At 37.6% G+C, this 18,258-nt stretch overlaps 1 protein-coding gene across 1 annotated transcript in view; it reads left to right on the top strand.

Annotated features, from left to right (window-relative positions):
• Positions 1 to 18,258, top strand: part of LOC308262320 (phosphatidylinositol 3,4,5-trisphosphate-dependent Rac exchanger 2 protein-like) — a gene marked incomplete at both ends in the record, with an annotated part of 238,723 nt that overhangs the window by 146,145 nt on the left and 74,320 nt on the right. Inside the window, 4 exons of the mRNA XM_080694767.1 lie at positions 6,726 to 6,798; positions 9,566 to 9,708; positions 9,869 to 9,961; positions 12,329 to 12,477. Of these exons, the coding sequence (XP_080550893.1) occupies positions 6,726 to 6,798; positions 9,566 to 9,708; positions 9,869 to 9,961; positions 12,329 to 12,477 (458 nt within the window). The remainder of the gene's footprint in view (positions 1 to 6,725; positions 6,799 to 9,565; positions 9,709 to 9,868; positions 9,962 to 12,328; positions 12,478 to 18,258) is intronic.

Genomic DNA, 18,258 nt, shown 5'->3' with positions numbered 1-18,258 from the left:
CTGATACCAAGCTTTTGATGACTTATAGATAACATTTCAATATTTCTTTTTGCTTTCTTTCTTACCAGAGAATTTTCTTTTCTTTTCTTTTTTTAGCTGAAACTATCATACATTTATTTATTTATTTTTCAAAAAAAATCTATCCTAATATGGAATATGGACTCTAGATACCCAAAACGATCTCGAAAAAGAACAATGCTAGAAGATGTATATTTTCTGATTTCAAACCATATAAAGCTACAATAATTGAAACAGTGTAGTACTGCTCTAAAGGCATATATATAAACCGTTGGAGTTAAATAAAAGCCTAGAGATAAATTCTTCCATATATTGTCAAGTTATTTTTGACAAGATTTCCATGAACATTTGGTGAAGGAAATAATAATCTTTTAATTTTTTAAATGTTTTTGTCTTTGTGACAGTACCATGCTGTTTTTATTACTATGGCTTTGTAATATAGTTTAAAGTCAGACTGTGATGCCTCCTGCATTGTTTTGGTTGCTGAGAACTACTTTGGATGTTTTTATTTCTTTCTTTAATTTAATTTTTATTTTTTTAAATTTTTTATTAAACATAAATGATATACATTTAAATTATACTTGATGCCCTCTCCCCTTTCCCGCCCCTGTCTCTCCCCCCCCCCCCAGCAATAAAACAATGATTATCCTGGGTAACCATGCCATATTCATAATTTTACATATATTCGGATGTGGACACTCATTAATCAAGTTCAGCCTTCCTACTCCTCTATCTTTCCATTCAAGCTTTGCTGGTATTTCCCCTCCATTATCTGGAGTACCACTGGTATCCTCTACATTCCCTATTTTGGGCATATTAGCGGAAACATATGTACCTTCTCCTTCTGTGCTTGGCTGGTCTCGCTTAACATAATGCTCTCCAGGACTTTCCATCTTCTTGCAAAAGGTATGATTTTGTTCTTCTTTATGGCTGAGTAGAATTCCATTGTGTGTATTTCCCAGAGTTTTGAAATCCATTCATCTGTTGATGGGGACCTGGATTGGTTCCATCTTTTGGCTATTACGAATTGTGCTGCTATGAACATAGGTATGCATATGTTGCTATAGTTCTCTGTTTTCAACCCCTTTGGAAAAATACCCAGGAGTGGTAGAGCTGGATCATATGGTGGATCTATTCCTAGCTTTCTTAGGAATCTCCACACAGATCTCCATAGTGGCTGAACTAATTTTCACTCCCACCACCAGTGTAGAAGAGTTCCTCTTTCCCCACATCCTCGCCAGCATTTGTTGTTATTTGATTTCTTTATGCCTGCCACTCTGACTGGGGTTAGATGTAATCTCAGTGTAGTTTTGATTTGCATCTCCCTGATGGTCAATGATGTAGAGCATCTTTTCATGTATCTATTGGCCCTTTGTATCTCTTTTGTGAAATGTCTATTTAGTTCATTTGCCCATTTCTTGATTGGGTTGTTTGCTTTGCTAGAATAATAATCTTTTAACTAAATATTGTTGAAAAATAATAATTACATGAAAAAGAATAAAATTGGACACTTACCTAACACCATATACAAATATTAACTCAAAATAGATAAAAGACCTAAATATAAATCTTAAGACTATAAACTTTTAGAAGAAAATCTGGGTCATAAAACCTCGCAACATTGAAATTGGCAGTGATTTCTTGGATATGATTTCAATGGCACAGGCAACAGAAGGGTAAACAAACTCCCTAAAAAATAAAAAAAAATATTGTATATACAAAGACAATGTAATCAGAGTTAAAAGTTACTGATAGAATTGGATAAAATATTCCAAATGCTATATCTGAAGGTATATTAATATGCCAACTAGAAATCCTAAAAATTAGCAACAATAAAAGCAAATAATACAATTTAGAGATAGGTAAAAGACTAACATAAGTAATGAATCTCCACAGATAACCAATCTTGGTTGTCTGTTGGATGGAAAATCTTGTTTCTCTGGTTCTGGTGTGTGTTACCTATTTCTTCTTTGTAGTTAATCTCTTTGAGTATTTTCTCTAGCGCTGGTTTTGAAGACATAAATTCCTTCAGTTTCTGTTTGTCATGGAAGCTTCTTATTTCCCCATCTAATTTGATAGAAAGTTTTGCTGGGTAGGAAGTTTTTGGCTGGAAGTTGTTTTCTTTCAGAGTTTGGAATATGTTACTCCAAGCCCTTCTGGCTCTCATGACTTGGTTTGGGAAGTCTGGAGTGATTCTAATTGGTTTGCCTCTGAATGTCACTTGGCCCTTTGTTTTTGTTGCCTTCAAGATTCTCTGCTTGGCTTCCTCATTGGTCATTTTGACAATTATGTGGCGTGGGGATCCTCTTCTCCGATCCTGTCTAAAGGGAGTTCTATAAGTTTCCTGGACCTGTGTATCAACCTCTTGCTCTATTTTTGGAAAATTTCTGCTATTACTTCCTTGAAGAGATTGTTGATCCCTTTGGTTTCACCTTCTTTTCCCTCCTGTATTCCAATTATTCTTAGGTTAGCTCTCTTAAGATGGGCCCATATTTCTTCAATGTCAGATTCCTGCTGTTGGATATTTTTTTCTAAATTAGAAACTATGCGTTCATTTTTGGATTGCTCATCTTCTAAGAGCGAGATTCTATTCTCCATGTGTTCTAATCGGTTGTTTGTACTTTGAATTGAGGCCTTTACTTCATTAATTGCATCCTTTATCTCTTTTTCGCTCTCTCTGAATTCTTTTTGAAACACCTTTATTATTTCTACAGTTATTTTCCTGATTTGAAATCTAGAAATCTCTGAATTTCTGTTTTATAAGGTCCTGATGTTGTGGGGTTGTTGCCATTCATTGCTCCATTGTTACTCCTCTTTCCAGTGATTTCAGAAGTTTGTGCCTTCTCTGGGTTCTTCCCTTTGGTCAATATGACTTCACTTAAGGTGCTCTGGATCTCGAGTCTGTGGTATCTCAGTCCCCACTTTTCCTTTATTGTGTTGTATCATAGAGTCTCAGACCCAGGAAGTCAATCGAGGCTGCTTTAGACCATGGGGAGGTGCCAGGTTGGGCGTTCTCCTATGGTGTGATATCTCTGCCACCGCCACTACCCCACTGGGTCAAGTCCCTGGGCGTGCTGTACTGGGATTTCTCCTCTAGGGGTCACAATTTGACTCACTGTTGTTGAGTGCGCTGATGGAGCTGTAATGGACTCGGTGAATTCGCTGCTGCTGCCGCCAGTGGCAATATGGTGCCTCTGCCACGCCCTCGGCTGTGAAGCTGTCGTATTTCTTCTCTGGTTTTGAGCTTCGCTCTGAGTCCCTGCAGGGTGTGCTGAGCCCAGCCCCTGGGAGCTTTAAATGCTCCCTGCACCGAAAAATCTGCCGAATTCTGCCTGGCTGTTAGGCAGCGGCTCACCTCGGCTCGCTGTCTGCCGCTTCTCTCTGGAGCCTGTTGGGCTGTTGAGTGCGTTGGTCTGGTGCTTTCCAGTAAATTTGCCGCTGCTGCCGGCAGTAAGGCGCTACTGCCGCGTCCTTGGGCGTGAGGCCGGCATATCTCCTCTGTGGCTCTGAGCTCCATTCTGAGTCCCCCTCCTCTCTGGGGCCTGGTGCTGTAAGGGAAGATGGCGTGCTGCTCCGCTCCATGCTGCGGCTCCAGCCGTAGCACTGCGGTCTGGTTTCTTTCTGGTGTCTCGTTTTTCCAGTCCTCTTTTTCTCTGTTCCTTTTAATTACATTTTAGTTTCTCTGCTAATGGTGTTTTCTGGCTATGAAAGGCGCTGATTTTGTGGTAATAGAGACTGGTTTTTAGCGGGGCTCGTAAGCCCCACTTTTCTCCATCGCCATCTTCCCGGAAGTCCCAAATTTGTCCAAATTTAAAGAACAGACCTACTTAACTCATTGCTTACTTCATATTAGAATAGCATGGTCTGTCTTGGAAGAGAAAAAAATATAGTAATGGACTGATAGGAGAGCAAGACAAAGTTTCTAATCTTATGTAAAGAAGTAATTTTAATAAAGTAAGGGTCCCTTTCCATCAAAACTCCTAAATCATAAGATATAATTTTCAGTATTGACCTGTACTGAATGGATTGATTTGGGAAGCTTTATAGGCTACAGTAAACACTTGGCTCCAATATGATAGTCTTTCTGTTGCTTTGGGATATAGTTCAGATCCAGATCCTATAGTTTATGCATTCTATTGGATGAAGTCATTTTGGGGAACCTACTGACTATCATTTTTGTGTGCTGCTTTTAGTATTAGGGTTTATAATAATTTATTCTATGATGCTACCTTCTTACTGGACTAAGGCATCAGTATCATTTAGTTTTGTTCAAGTTGTGATTTGTGTGTGCATCACCCATATTTTATAATTAACTAAATTATAAGGAAGCCTTGTTTCCCCACACACAGGCAGTATTTATTATGTTTTTCTTTAATGCTTACTGGATCTGTATGGCACCAATAGGATTCTTTTAAAAACAGGGTTAAACTAGGCATGGTGGTGCACATTTGTAATCCTAGCATTTGGAAGGCTGGACAGGAGCCTGTCCAGGTTCATGGACAGGCTCAGCTACTTAGGCCATTTGCAACTCAGTGAGACCCTGTTTCAAAGTAAAGAAAAAAATTGGGCTGGGATGTAGCTCAGATGTAGCCCCTGGGTTCCATCCTCAGTACTGCCCTCACTAAGAAAAAAAACCCATAGGGTTACTTAAACATTTTAGATCTTTTTTTACTCTGCTATGTTCAATATAATATTTTGTTTTGTGGTACAGGGGGATAGAACCCAGGGGCTTCTGCCTCTGGGCTACATCCCCAGCCCTATTTTTATAATTTATTTGGAAACAGGGTATCACTAAGTTGCTGAGAGCCTTACCAAGTAGCTGAGGCTGGCTTTGAACCTGTGCGATCCTCCTTTCTCAGCCTCCCAAGCACTGTGATTACAAACATGCCCAGTTCAATATAATATTAATATGACCTGTGTAACATTTGAATAATTAATCAAATAAAGCAATCAAATGTCAGTGAGTATTAATCAAGCTCTTTCTGTGTGTTTACAATTTAAATAAGTACTTTTATCATTAAATAAAACAAATCAACAAAGCAGGAAGCAGGTGTGATTTCTGGCTTTAAGAAGCTGTTGGTCATTTGGGTGAATCCTGGCATCCTCTTCTCCAGGAAACCCCACTTGACCCTCTAGCCTGGATTCGGGGTTTTCTCTGTGTCCTTGTTCTCTGGGTACATCTGCCTGATTGGGAATATTGACTAAATTAATTAATGGCATTTACTGTGTGTCACATTTTAAGAGACCAAATCCTTCAATAGATTTGAATTACTAGAAGGCATGAAAATGTCTTATGTTTGTTTTAGTATTTGATCTGTAGCACTTGGCACAATATGCAGAGTAAAGTAAATACTTTTTTAATGAATTATTTATAATGATAAAACAGCTTAGCTTTTGCAGAGGGCCTGCTGCACAGTCTGAAGTTGTAGATAATGAATACCATGAGAGTAACCAGGGCTGCAGTTGTCCCAGCATGAGGTGGAGCTTATTTTGGTCCTTTATGGACAGGTAGGATTTAATAAATGGAAGGTAAAGAGAAGGGCATAGTAAGTATCAAAAATTGCGTGAGTGAACCTGAGGATGAAAATGATTGGATTCAGGCAGCAGTCAGAGCCACACTGACTGCACTAAATATTTTGGAGATCAAGCTTTGGAAATGAAGCTGGAGGGGGAGAATAAAAACCAGGACAAGGGAGATCTTGAACATCTAGTAGAAAATTCTGGTACACTAATTATTAACAAATAGGGTCTCTTTAAAGTTTAGGAACATGATATTTCTATGTAAGAAATTTGAATTCTATAATAGCATATTTTGGAATGCAGGGAAAATATATGATTTATATGAGAGATAAAGAAATATCAGATTAGGGTGTTGACGATAGAAATGAAATAGAAGCCAGAAAGAGGAGAGAATAGCTTGGGGGGAGTACTAGTGCTAACGAATAATCTAGAAAAAATGAGTTAATATGTGAGAAAAAGCTTCGTAAACACTGAACCATAAAGCTGTGAGGGTGTATACAGACACATAAGCATGCGTGTTCATAGAGGTACAAGGATCTATATTTAGATAAAAAATAGTTACTTTGGAGATCAACACCATGTAAAAACATAGCTTTGGTAGTTTTGTTGGGTTTGGTTACATGATCTTATTGTTTATTATTATTAAATTTTTGGCAAGATAGGGAAAGAGAAGTTTGCATTTGCTGGTTCCACCAAACATTTACTTTTATGATAGTCCAAGTGACCATAGACTAATAGGCTGCTTCAAGGCCCTTTCAAGAGTGAGGACATTTGGTGAAAGGGAAGGGTGAGTAAGCAAGATCATGCGTAATGGCATTTTCTTACTTTATTTAGTGTGTTGTCAACTGACAGGGAAATTTCCCTGTTGCATAATTGGGATACACAATTCAAGAAATAATATAAAGAGTATAGTAGACATAAATTTTATTTATGTATATATTTTGGTATTAGTTAAGATGGCTTTTTTCTTAAGAAATATTACATTGTTTTCACTTAATGTCAACAGAAAGTGTTTTCAGGTTCAGTGAATGTTTTGTAACAGTTAGATGCATACTGTCCTGTGAAGCAGTGCATGCTGTCATGTATAAACGACTTTGCTGAATACAGGGCCTGGGATGTTAAATGTCGTAATGATGCGGCAAAGCCTGTAGTTGCTGATTAACTCACACAGGACTCTTTGTTAACAGGGGGATTGCCGCACGAGAGAAGAGGCCATGATATTTGGCGTGGGTCTCTGTGACAATGGATTTATGCACCATGGTAGGAATTTCGGCCTGAAGCGCACAGATGTATTCCATTGTTTTGGTTCCTTGTAGGGCATTGGGAGTATGTCAGTGCTTCAGTGAGGTCGAGAGCAGCAGCAAGACTGCGACTGCCTGGGTCTTGCCCTGGGTTCGTGTTGAGTCACCACCTCTGCGATCAGTTCTGCTGCTGGGGCCATTCCTATGTCAAACTGCTGTGATCTCCCAGTTGTCAAGACTCCTCTCTTTTTCTAGCTTATGCTGACTCCTGAGGAGCAGTGGCTTGAGCTATAAATTTATTTTCTTTTTAAGATCATCTACCTCTTTGAGTTGGTTTCAGATTAGACTCATAATTTTTTTTGAATGACAGTATACATTAGAATCATTAAATGAGAGCATAGCTGAACATTTAATTTTTTTGGGGGGGAAAGATATTTTCAAAATTACCTTAGAGAAAATTATAGATCTCTGGAAGAAAAATGTTTCCTTTAGGCCATTAGAGATTTTTTTTTTCTTGTTTATCAAGCAAGAGTTTTAAAATTGAATTCTTGGATTTATCAAAGTAATGAGACTTAGTTTCCTCCCCTCAATTAACATTATGTTATAGAATCCATAAACTCAAACTTTCTCTGTCTTTTGTTTTTTTTGGTGGTACTGGGGTTTCTGGAAGCCCTTCTACCTCTCGGCTACACTCCCAGACCTATTTTATATTTTTATTGAGAAACATGGTCTCTTAAGCCAGTGAAACTTGTTTCGAACCAGCGAGATCCTCCTGTCTCCGCCTTCCAAGCGCAGGGATAACAAGCGTGCACCACCATGCTCCGCAAACATTCTCTTTTTAACTCTTAATATATTATGTTTATAAATACATATTTGTTGGTAATTGTATCTGTTTTCCAATCACATTTAGAAGGTTGTTGCACCTTTATTAAGGAAATAGCGAAAGTCACACCAGTTTTTACAGTGCGTGCGCGCATGCACGTGCGTGTGTATGCATGTATGCGGGCACACAGGTATGTGTCTCATTGAGGATTGAACCCAGGGGTATTTTATCTCTGAGCTACACCCCAACCATGTTTTTTTTTTTTTTTTTTTTTTTTTTTTGGTGGTACTGGGGTTCCTGGAAGCTCTTCTACCTCCGGGCTACACTCCCAGACCTATTTTATATTTTTGAAACAGGGTCTCTTACTCCAGCGCAGCTGGCTTCGAACCTGCGTGATCCTCCTGTCTCCGCCTCCCAAGCGCGGGGATTACAAGCGTGCGCCACCACGCCCGGCGTCACCCCAACCATATTTTATTTTTTATTTTGAAACAGGGTCTCACTATGTTGCTGAGGGCATTGCTATATTGTTGAGGTTGACCTCAAACCTTCAGTCCTCCTGTCTCAGCCTCCTAAGTACTGGGAGTAGAGGCATGACACCATACCTGGCGAGACAATCTATTCATTCCGTCAACAATTATTTATTGAAACTTTGTAAAAGTAATAAAATAAAATAGCTGTCTTTTTCGATTGCTCCAAACATGGCCAAATTATTTACATGTATGACCTCAGTTTAGTTTGATGTAACATTATAAAGATTTTATTGCCCTCATTTTGCAGATGAGGAAACTGAGATTGGGAGCATTTAAATAACTTTCTAATGGCCACACCTAGTCAGTCCCAGACCTGGACCGATTGATTCATCACAAAGCCTAACTCTTTCTGCTGTGTGGGGAACCGCTGTCTTCTTTGTAGCTCATGGCTCTGTGACTCAACCTGTCCCAACATATGCATTTCAAGGACCTAAGGAGAGACGGATTAGAAATAGGGAAGATCAGCATTTTGGGGCATCGTGACATCTGTCCAGATTTCAAGCAGTACAATTTCTCCCATCAGCGTTTAGCCCCGGTTTAAACAAGGCTAACAAAACAATCCTTCTATCATCAGTGCATGCCAGGGATTTTAGGAGGTTTGGGGAAAATAATAGTATTTATTCAGATAAAAAGGAGAAAAATGACCTTGGCAGAAATAAAGTTATTTGAGAATATTGCCTTTAAACAGAAAAGAAGTAGGAATTCAGGGAAACTAAAATCACATTTTACCCAGAGGATATGTTTCTGGTCAAAATGTTAGGATAAAAGTGATGCAATGGGAATTGCTCACAGAGAGGGCTCACTTCTCCCATTTGGATTTTCCCATAATTGTGCAGGATATTAAAAAACATGCCTAAAAGGTTTACTGCAGGTAAAAAACAGCGTAAATTTGAATCGCATCAGTTTGAGAACTCATCAAAATCTTTTTTTTTTAATTTAGATTTTAATCTGGCTAATAGCAGACTTAAGAAAAGTAGACTTAGTACAAAAAGCTGACATTGAAAAAAATATTTGTTTTGAAAATCCACATTTGCCAGGCGTGGTGGCTCACACTTGTAATCTCCGCGCTTGGGAGGCAGAGACAGGAGGATCGCTCAGGTTTGAAGCCAGCCTCGCTGGCTTAAGAGACCCTGTTTCCAAATATAAAAATAGGTCTGGGAGTGTAGCCCAGAGGTAGAAGGGCTTCTAGGAACCCCAGTACCACAAAAAAAAAAAAAAAAAAAATCCACATTTCTTTAGGTAACAGTAACTTAGAACATTGGCTTGAAATTACAGAAAGAAATAGTTTTAACAGTCCAAGGGATATTGTGGATATAACTTGTTGTAGAAATATGAAGTTGAGTGATGGGAAGATATTTATTTACTGAATGACTACTGGCATGGAAAGTGAGTTGGGATTACTTGAAGCATTTTCAGTCTCTCTGTTTCTGTAGTTCTGGAGAAAAGTGAATTCAAAGATGAACCCCTACTTTTCCGTTTTTTTGCGGATGAGGAAATGGAAGGATCAAATATGAAACATCGACTCATGAAACATGATTTAAAAGTTGTGGAAAATGTTATAGCTAAATCGCTATTGGTAAGTTTATTAATATATTATGCAAATTTTCTGCTTGATTAGACATTAGCCAGAGACTATGCAAACATACTTCTTGGTGATTCCCATTATGTCTTTGTGTTTTATTTGTAACTTTTTCTCATAGTTGCTTTATTAATAACATTAACATTTTGCATTGCAGATTAAATCTAATGAAGGCAGCTATGGCTTTGGGCTAGAAGACAAAAATAAAGTTCCAATAATAAAACTGGTAGAAAAAGGATCTAATGCTGAGGTAATGTAAATTATTATTTTTATTTAAATTTGTTGTCACAAATATAAACAAATACAAAAGTTCTCAACAAATTGAAATCAAGCCTTAAGTATCTTTATTGAAGACAGTGTCTCTGGTTTTTTTTTTTTTTTTTTTTTTTTTGGTGGTACTGGGGTTCCTGGAAGCCCTTCTACCTTCGGGCTACACTCCCAGACCTATTTTATATTTTTGAAACAGAGTCTCTTACGCAAGCGCGGCTGGCTTCGAAGCTGCGCGATCCTCCTGTCTCCGCCTCCCAAGTGCGGGGATTACAAATGTGTGCCACCACGCCCGGCTCTGGTTTGTTTTATTGTCAGGTTCTACTAAGCACCCTTGGGATGTGGCAGCTGAGCTCATGTTGGGGCGCTCAGAGATAATTGGAGTGGGGGATGGGGTATTCTAGAGATCTAGAGATCTGAACTTCTTGACTTCATGGGAAACCAAGCAGTTCCCTGTGTCCCAGGAGCCTCCCTAATCACTGGTTCCAACTGAAACCTTTTTGGGAATGTTTAGGGTCTGACTGACAGTACCTTCTGTGCCAGATGGTTCTTCTGTTCAGTCAAGCAATGAGTCTTCTATGTTTCCTGCCACCTTTGTCTTTTCTGTGAATATACTTCCATCAATAAAGCACATGCTTTGATTCATTTTCTCATTGGATTAATGCTGATTGACAGCCTCTCAGTAACTTTTTATTATTTATTTATTTATTTATTTATTTATGGAAGATTGAATTAGGGATTGAACCCAGGGGCATTTTGCCTTGGAGTTACATCCCCGCCCTATTTTTTAATCTTTGTTTTGAAACAGAGTTCACTAAGTTGAAGAGGGCCTCACTAAGTAGTTGAGTCTGGCTGCAAACCTGTAATCCTCCTGCCTCCTAAGTACTGGGATTACAAGTGTGCACCATCATGCCTGACTTCGCCAACTTTTTAAACAGAGGAATCTCCTAATCATTTAGTCCTTTATTCAGACATATTTATTTAATAGTTATTCTGTTGCTGGATAATGTTCTAGGCTCTGGAAATTCAGAAATAAGTAAAGACAAAATTTTCTGCCTTCAACATGGAGCCTACTTCCCAGTGCTGTATCCCAAATACATCAAGATTAAAGTACCTCACCTTGCTACTTGGCTAATAAAACTCTTGATTCTCAAGCAAGGATCTCAATATTAATATCTTTAATAAAGAACATGACAATTAATGAAGTAAAACTTTTAACTTTGAATCTATTTAAAGTTAGTGTATGGGCATGGTGACGCATGCCTATAATCTCAGTACATGAGAGGATGAGACAGGAGGATTGCAAGTTTATAGACGATCACAGCAACTTAGTGAGGTCCTCTGCAACTTAGTGAGACCCTATTTCAAAAAATAAAAAATAAAATAGGGGCTGGGGATATAGCTCAGGGGTAGAATACTCCTGGGTTTGATTCCCAATACAGAAAGAAAGGAAGGAAGGAGGAAAGGAAAGGAAAGGAAAGGAAAGGAAAGGAAAGGAAAGGAAAGGAAAGGAAAGGAAGCGTTAGTGTTAGCTTGTCACTCATCCTATCTGCTAACACTCAAGGTCTCTTTAACCAAACACAAATTCTTGCCAAATAAATCTTTGTGTACAGCACACTAAATTCAAAAATAACTCTGGTCCATTCATACTGTGCTAGTGGACCTGTACAACAAATGATCACAGTAATTTTCTGTGAGAATTATCTTCTCCAGGGCATTTTCAAGGATGCTCTTATAGCACAGCTTCAGCTGACTCTGCCATTCATAAAAATGCCCTCTTCCAGGTGTTCATTATTTAGCTGGCAGCAAAAACAGCAGGGATCATAGGAAGTGGGATTGGCTGAGGAAATCATCTGGTGGGCCTGGATGGATAATGTCTTCCTCCTCCTTCTGCTTGTTGAGGCTCTTTATCAGTCATCACTGGAGTGTGTGTGTGTGTGTGTGTGTGTGTGTGTGTGTGTACCCATGCACACATGTGCACAGGGGTTGAAATTCTCTCACATGGATATAGATGGAAAACACAGTAAAAACAAAACTTTATTCTGTGGTTTGACTATAATTTGAAGAATGAAATAAAAATGGGTTTGATAGTATATCAGGGAAGAAAAAAAAGTGGCCAAGGAGGAATACATTGTGAAGTCAAGGAAAAATTGGGTAGAATTAGGCTAAAGAGAATGATATTTGAATTATTTCATCCATAGTTATATTGCCTAACAAAGCTATGAATGAAGGCATTGCAGAGGTATTTAGCATATCAAAATCTATAAGAATGACATCTTTTCAAATTCTAATTTTGTGATAACCTAAGATTCTTTATTAATTGTCCTTCGAAATATTTTTTTTTTTTTAGATGGCTGGCATGGAAGTTGGGAAAAAGATTTTTGCTATCAATGGTGACCTTGTTTTTATGAGACCTTTCAATGAAGTGGATTGCTTCCTGAAATCGTGCTTAAACAGCAGAAAGCCCCTAAGGGTCCTCGTGAGCACAAAGCCAAGGGAGTAAGTCACATGCATTTTGTGAGATCTAAGGAAATTATACGTAGTCGGCCGAAATAGAAAAGTCAACTAAGCAAATGTTTAGATTTAAGCATCTCACTTCCTAGAGTATTTAAACCTCACCAGCCTCACAAAATACTGGTCTTCAGATGATGAGAAAAACTATATTGCTTATCATAAGAAGAGCTTGCTATATGAGTCACATAGTTTCATTTAAAAGTAATCTGTCAGTCTCCTGTCATCTACCTGTGATGAGAGAAATATTCATGTTTATTATGGAAAATTTAGAGTACGGATTTTCCTAAAGAAAGAAATTTTTATGTTATTATTACCCATAAAGAGTCATTGTTTTTTGAAATTCATTGTAATGGATTTTTCTAAATATCGATGCACATATACACAATCAAATACACACAGAGTGGGAATATGCTATATATGCTGCTTTATGTTCCGTTTGTTTTGTTGTTATTGTTATTAAAATCAGATTACAGGAGGCTGGTGTGGTGGCACACCCTTGTAATCCCAGTACTTGGGAGGGTGAGACAGGAGAATCACAGGGTCCCGGGCAGCCTCAGCTACTTAGTGAGGCCTTCATCAACTTAATGAGATCATGTTTCAAAATAAAGATTAAAAATAGGGCTGAGGTGAAGCTCAGAGGTAGAATGCCCCTAGGTTCAATTATCAGTACCACAAAAGAAAAACAAATATACAAACAGATTATGGGTATATTAGTAGTTCACTGGCTTTTGTTTTAAATCAATTTCATTAATTCCCTTATCAGATCTGCCACAAGTAGTTTCACCAATTAATTGAGATAATACACATAAATTACTCAATGGAATGTCTTGAAATACTATGATTATATCAGAATTACTATTTAAAATTTATATCTTTCTCAACAGTAATGAGCAACTTAACTAATTTTAAGATAAATGAAGGTTATCGCTTCAGAAACATTAATTAATTATAGTATTCTTCCCTGCCTTAAATACATTTTATATGCAGAATTTATATCAAATATATATGTGTATGTTATATATATATATATATATATATATATATATATATATATATGAATGAATACCTGGGTGCACAGTTCATGATTTTTTCAAGTTAAAGTGATTATGATGGGCTAGATTCTCCCTAGTCAGCCTCTTCATGGCAATGTTGTCCCTATGGTGGAGGGATGCCATAGCTCCCACCAGCAACTTGCCGAATAGTGTAAAAAGAGGGAGTGTGACTCATTACTTAAAGTTAGTAATTTAGAAAGACTGGGCTAGAGGGCAGCAAAGTACCACAGTGGTGTTTTCCCTCTAAACCTATTATGATCCTTTTCTCCTTCTTTATCCAATGCATCCGAGGATAAGGCTATCCCAGTTCCTATCTTCTGACACTTTGAGAGACTTTAAAAGGGGGAGGAGAGACTTGACAGACTGGAAAGAATATGAGAGCAGCATTCCAAAGCAATCATTAGTAAACAGAAAGGGCCTCCCTATGGCTCCTGATTTGTCTCTACAACTATGGGCAGGTTCACCAAACATCTCAGCAGTTGGAAGCCTGTGCAGCCAACCCCGAGGGAAGGGTCAGAAGGCACAGGTCTCAACTCTGCTCATCCAGCACTAATTCAAGGATGGAGGACTTGCCCTGTCTGTTTAGTTTTGAAGTTAGTGGCTGTACAGTCTTCCAACTGTTGGAACAGAGGTTCAAGCCTTTCTTCCTCCATTTTTCACCTGAAGGTGTTACTTCAGTGCCCTCATCCACAAGATGGGCATGAGTGTGCCCGTGCACGGATTTGCCTAGACACACAAATAAGTCTAGTTTTGTAAAGAACCAGCGAAGTGATCAGCACTTAGTGAGCATTCTAGCTGTGTTATATGTGATGCTCTTACCTGTTTTATCATTTCATTCTGTTCCATTGACTCTTTAGTACACCAAGAACATATTTTGTATTGTAATGAGACAAGCTTTTTTGAAGATGGAATACTCATTCTTTTATTTTGTTTGAAATGTGTAACCTTTCATGTCCTTATTCCATTATAAGTCCTAACAATCATCATCCTTATATAATGAATTTCTTCATTGGAGAAAGTTTGGAATAACTGTTCTACAAATTTACATAAATACACTAGGAGAAAAAGAAAAATTGTATTTTATAACCTTTAAGATAATATATTTAATAAGATATAAGTAAGTTAGCATGACATTTCATGTAAGAAATTTTAATATAAGTCACAATATTTATTGCCCAATGTATATATATTCTTTGTACTTAAGCTGGTTTCCACGGGAAAAATAATATACATCTATGTTGCCTGCACACTTGAGAATATATTCTATGCACTGTAGGCTGTTCACCAGCATCCGTAGCCTCTGCCCACTAAAGGCCAGTAGAAATTCCCAACATGCAGTTATGACAAGCAAAAATGCCCCCAAAGATAGTCTGATGTGTCCTGGCAGGCAATATCATCATATTTATCTATTGGTGTAGAGGCAAATATTTTGAAAATATTTGCTAGAGTAAATTTTATGTTTGTTTTTATTTTATTTTTAAATAGTTGTATTGGTACATTGTACTTATATATCATAGTGTGACTCAAAGTCATATACACAAATGCCCACAAGTTTGGGTGAGTTTTTCTTTAGGTCCCACCTTACACCTGACCCCTCCCATACATAACAGTGATATTGGTAGTGACACTTTCATACATGAGCACAGTATCACTTGAATAATTTCTTTCATCAGTTCTTCCTTTTTCCCTCTCCACCTCTCTTCCCTCATTTCCTTTTACTAGGTCTCTCATTTATCTGGTTTCCTATTTTCTCTCTAGTTTCCATGTATGAGAGAAAACATAAGACTCTTGACTTTCTGAGACTATTTGATCTCATTTTACATAATATTTTCTAGTTCCACTCATTTTCTGCAAATGACAGAATTTTGTTCTTTTTTATGGCAGAATAAAATTTCCTTGTGTATATACCACATTTTTTTTTTTTTTTTTGTGGTACTGGAGTTCCTGGAAGCCCTTCTACCTCTGGGCTACACTCCCAGACCTATTTTATATTTTTTTATTTGGAAACAGGGTCTCTTAAGCCAGCGTGGCTGGCTTTGAACCTGCGCGATCCTCCTGTCTCTGCCTCCCAAGTGCGGGGATTACAAGCGTGCGCCACCACGCCCGGCTATATATCGCATTTTTGTTATACAATCATCTGTTGAGGAACACCCAGGTCGGTTCCATAATTTAGCTCTTGTGAATTATCCGGCTGTAAACATCGATATGGATGTATCATTTTAGTATTCTGACTCTCAGTATTTCGGAGGTACAGAGAAGTGTTATAGCTGAGGTGCATGGGGCTTCCATTCCTAGTCTTCTTAGGAACTTCCGTACTGAGCTACATAGTGGTTGTACTAGTTTTCAGTGCTACCATTAGTGTGTAAGAGTTCCTATTTCCCTGCATCCTTGCTTGCATATGTTATTATTTGTATTCTTTATGATTACCATGTTAAATGGAGTTAGGTGGAATCTCAGTGTAATTTTGATTTGCATTTCCCTGATTGCTCATAATGTCAAACATTTTTTCATATATTTATCAGCCATTTTGTATTTTTTCTTTTGAGAAATGTCTATTCAGTTTGATTTCTATTTGAAAACTAACATCAAATGTTTTATTAAAGATTTACTTTCAGTGTTCAGTGAGACATCCCTGCCTAATAATGCATTCCCTCGTTCTTGTAGTTACTCTCCATGATTTCCTTGGTATTTCTATATATTGATTTGAGAATAAAAGATAACCACACAGATTTCTCCCCTGTGAATTTTTTGATAGAATAGAACAGATGACTTCTCTCAGAAAGTTCATGTGGCTGTTTGTATTGTGGTGCAAACATGATACCCAGTGGCTCAACAGAGTGCATATTTATTTCTTGCTCATGTAAAGGATGAATGAAGGGTTTGGGGATAAAGGTGGGAGACCTCTGACCTCTCCAGCCAATTCCTTTTGTCCTCTATCATGGTGACTCTCTCCTACCTGTGGCACTCTGGGGTCATCTGCACTGCAAATCCAGAGGTCTTGAGAACTCAGGGGAATTGCATGGATATTTTTGTGTGACACTCTTATGATATCTTAAAATAGCTTCCTGTAATTTAAGTAGTATTCTTTTTGGATGGGAAAAGGCAAAAATATGAGAAATAAATATAAAAAATTTTCTATTTTAACTGTATTTTACACTGGATAACATCAAGGAATTTTTCAGAAGGCTTGATAGCAGATAATTTAGCGTACTCATTTTCTATAGGAAATAGAACATTCCTTGTGTAGATATTTAATCCTTTTTTAAATAGACAATATAGTATTCCCACCAGGGAAACATTTCATCTGAAAATCATTTTATTATGAGAGTTCCAACATTTCCCCAAAAAAGCAGATCTCATGGTATTTTGTACAATTTTTGCTAACAAAATATAATCATCTTTTTAAAGATTAGAATAGGGTAAATCTTATGTAGTAATAATAGTTGAGAGCCTGCTGTGAATTACACATAATCTGAAATCAGCAGTAGTTCATCGTGCCTGAAAACTCTTAAGTTATTTAAGCAAAAGTGAACTCTCATTCATAAAATATAGACGCATGAACCGCTTTTTATGTTCCATGCTAACCAAAATATGTATTTCTCTTTTCCTTCAGTTATCTTTCATTTTGAGCGAAATAAAAATTTACTGTGTATCTTTAGTAGTCCAGGCTATTCAAAGGAAATGGATATAGCCTGTATAGCAAAAAGTAGTTAATTAGGCATAAAAGGTGTATTAGTTTCCTGACCTCCATCGCACCTATACAAAGATCACTTTGTAGTGTCTAACTTCATTTATAATAATACTTTAAAGTTTCCCTTGAACAGACAACTTGAACTTTTATCCCCGAATGCTTGCTTGGTTACGTGTGCGGTTGCAGAGACGGCCTCTGCCTCAGGCCTGAGAGCAGGCTCTGGCTTTCTCAGGCCTTCTTGCTCCCGCTGCCTCCAGCCGCCGTCCCTAACTCCACACTCTGTCCAAGCTGCCCTTGAAAGTCTGCTGACACTTACTTCATAATTATTTCTTTTTTTTTTTTTGGAAAACACTGTAGTTTCTTGGGCATCAAGTACAATCTATCAAAATTTATTGCAGTGTATTCACTTGGTTTTGCCCTCTACTGCTATTTATTATGCTCCTTTTTATGGTTATGATGTTCCATCTTATTTAGTGCTCTCTTCTTGGTTGCTATCTGATTTCTGGCTTCCTTCTGTGCAGCATCTCATTTATTAGTGACAAATTGAACCTTTTTCGCTGGTTTGCTGTGACAGCAGACTCATTCTCTATCTCTGCTTCTTTTCTGTGTGGATTTGGTGGACATATTCTTTTTATTATACAGTTTACCTTTTGATGTATCCTTTTTAAAAAGAATTTCACTACACAAATACTAAAGAAAATTATACTTTTAAATTATTTTGATGTGGTGTTTGACAGCTGTCTTCTTTATAACAGGTCCTGTGTTGGTGTTCTTTTATGAAGTTCCCAATGGGTAGAAATTTATTAACTATGTGTTTCTTTTATGTTAATGTTCATTAAGAAATTTTACAAAGTATTTATTATTATTATTATTATTATTATTATTATTATTATTTGTTAATTATTTGCGGGTCTGGGGATGGAACCCAGAGGCATTTGACCTCCGAGCTATACTCCTTGCCTTATTTTATTCTTTATTTTGAAACAGGGTCTCACTAAGTTGCTGAGGGCCTAAGTAGCTGAG

The sequence above is a fragment of the Muscardinus avellanarius genome (assembly GCF_963383645.1).
Source record: "Muscardinus avellanarius genome assembly, chromosome: 4".
Lineage (NCBI taxonomy): Eukaryota > Metazoa > Chordata > Mammalia > Rodentia > Gliridae > Muscardinus > Muscardinus avellanarius.
Note: the sequence above shows the minus strand (reverse complement) of the source record. Positions and strands in the feature narration are given on the sequence as shown.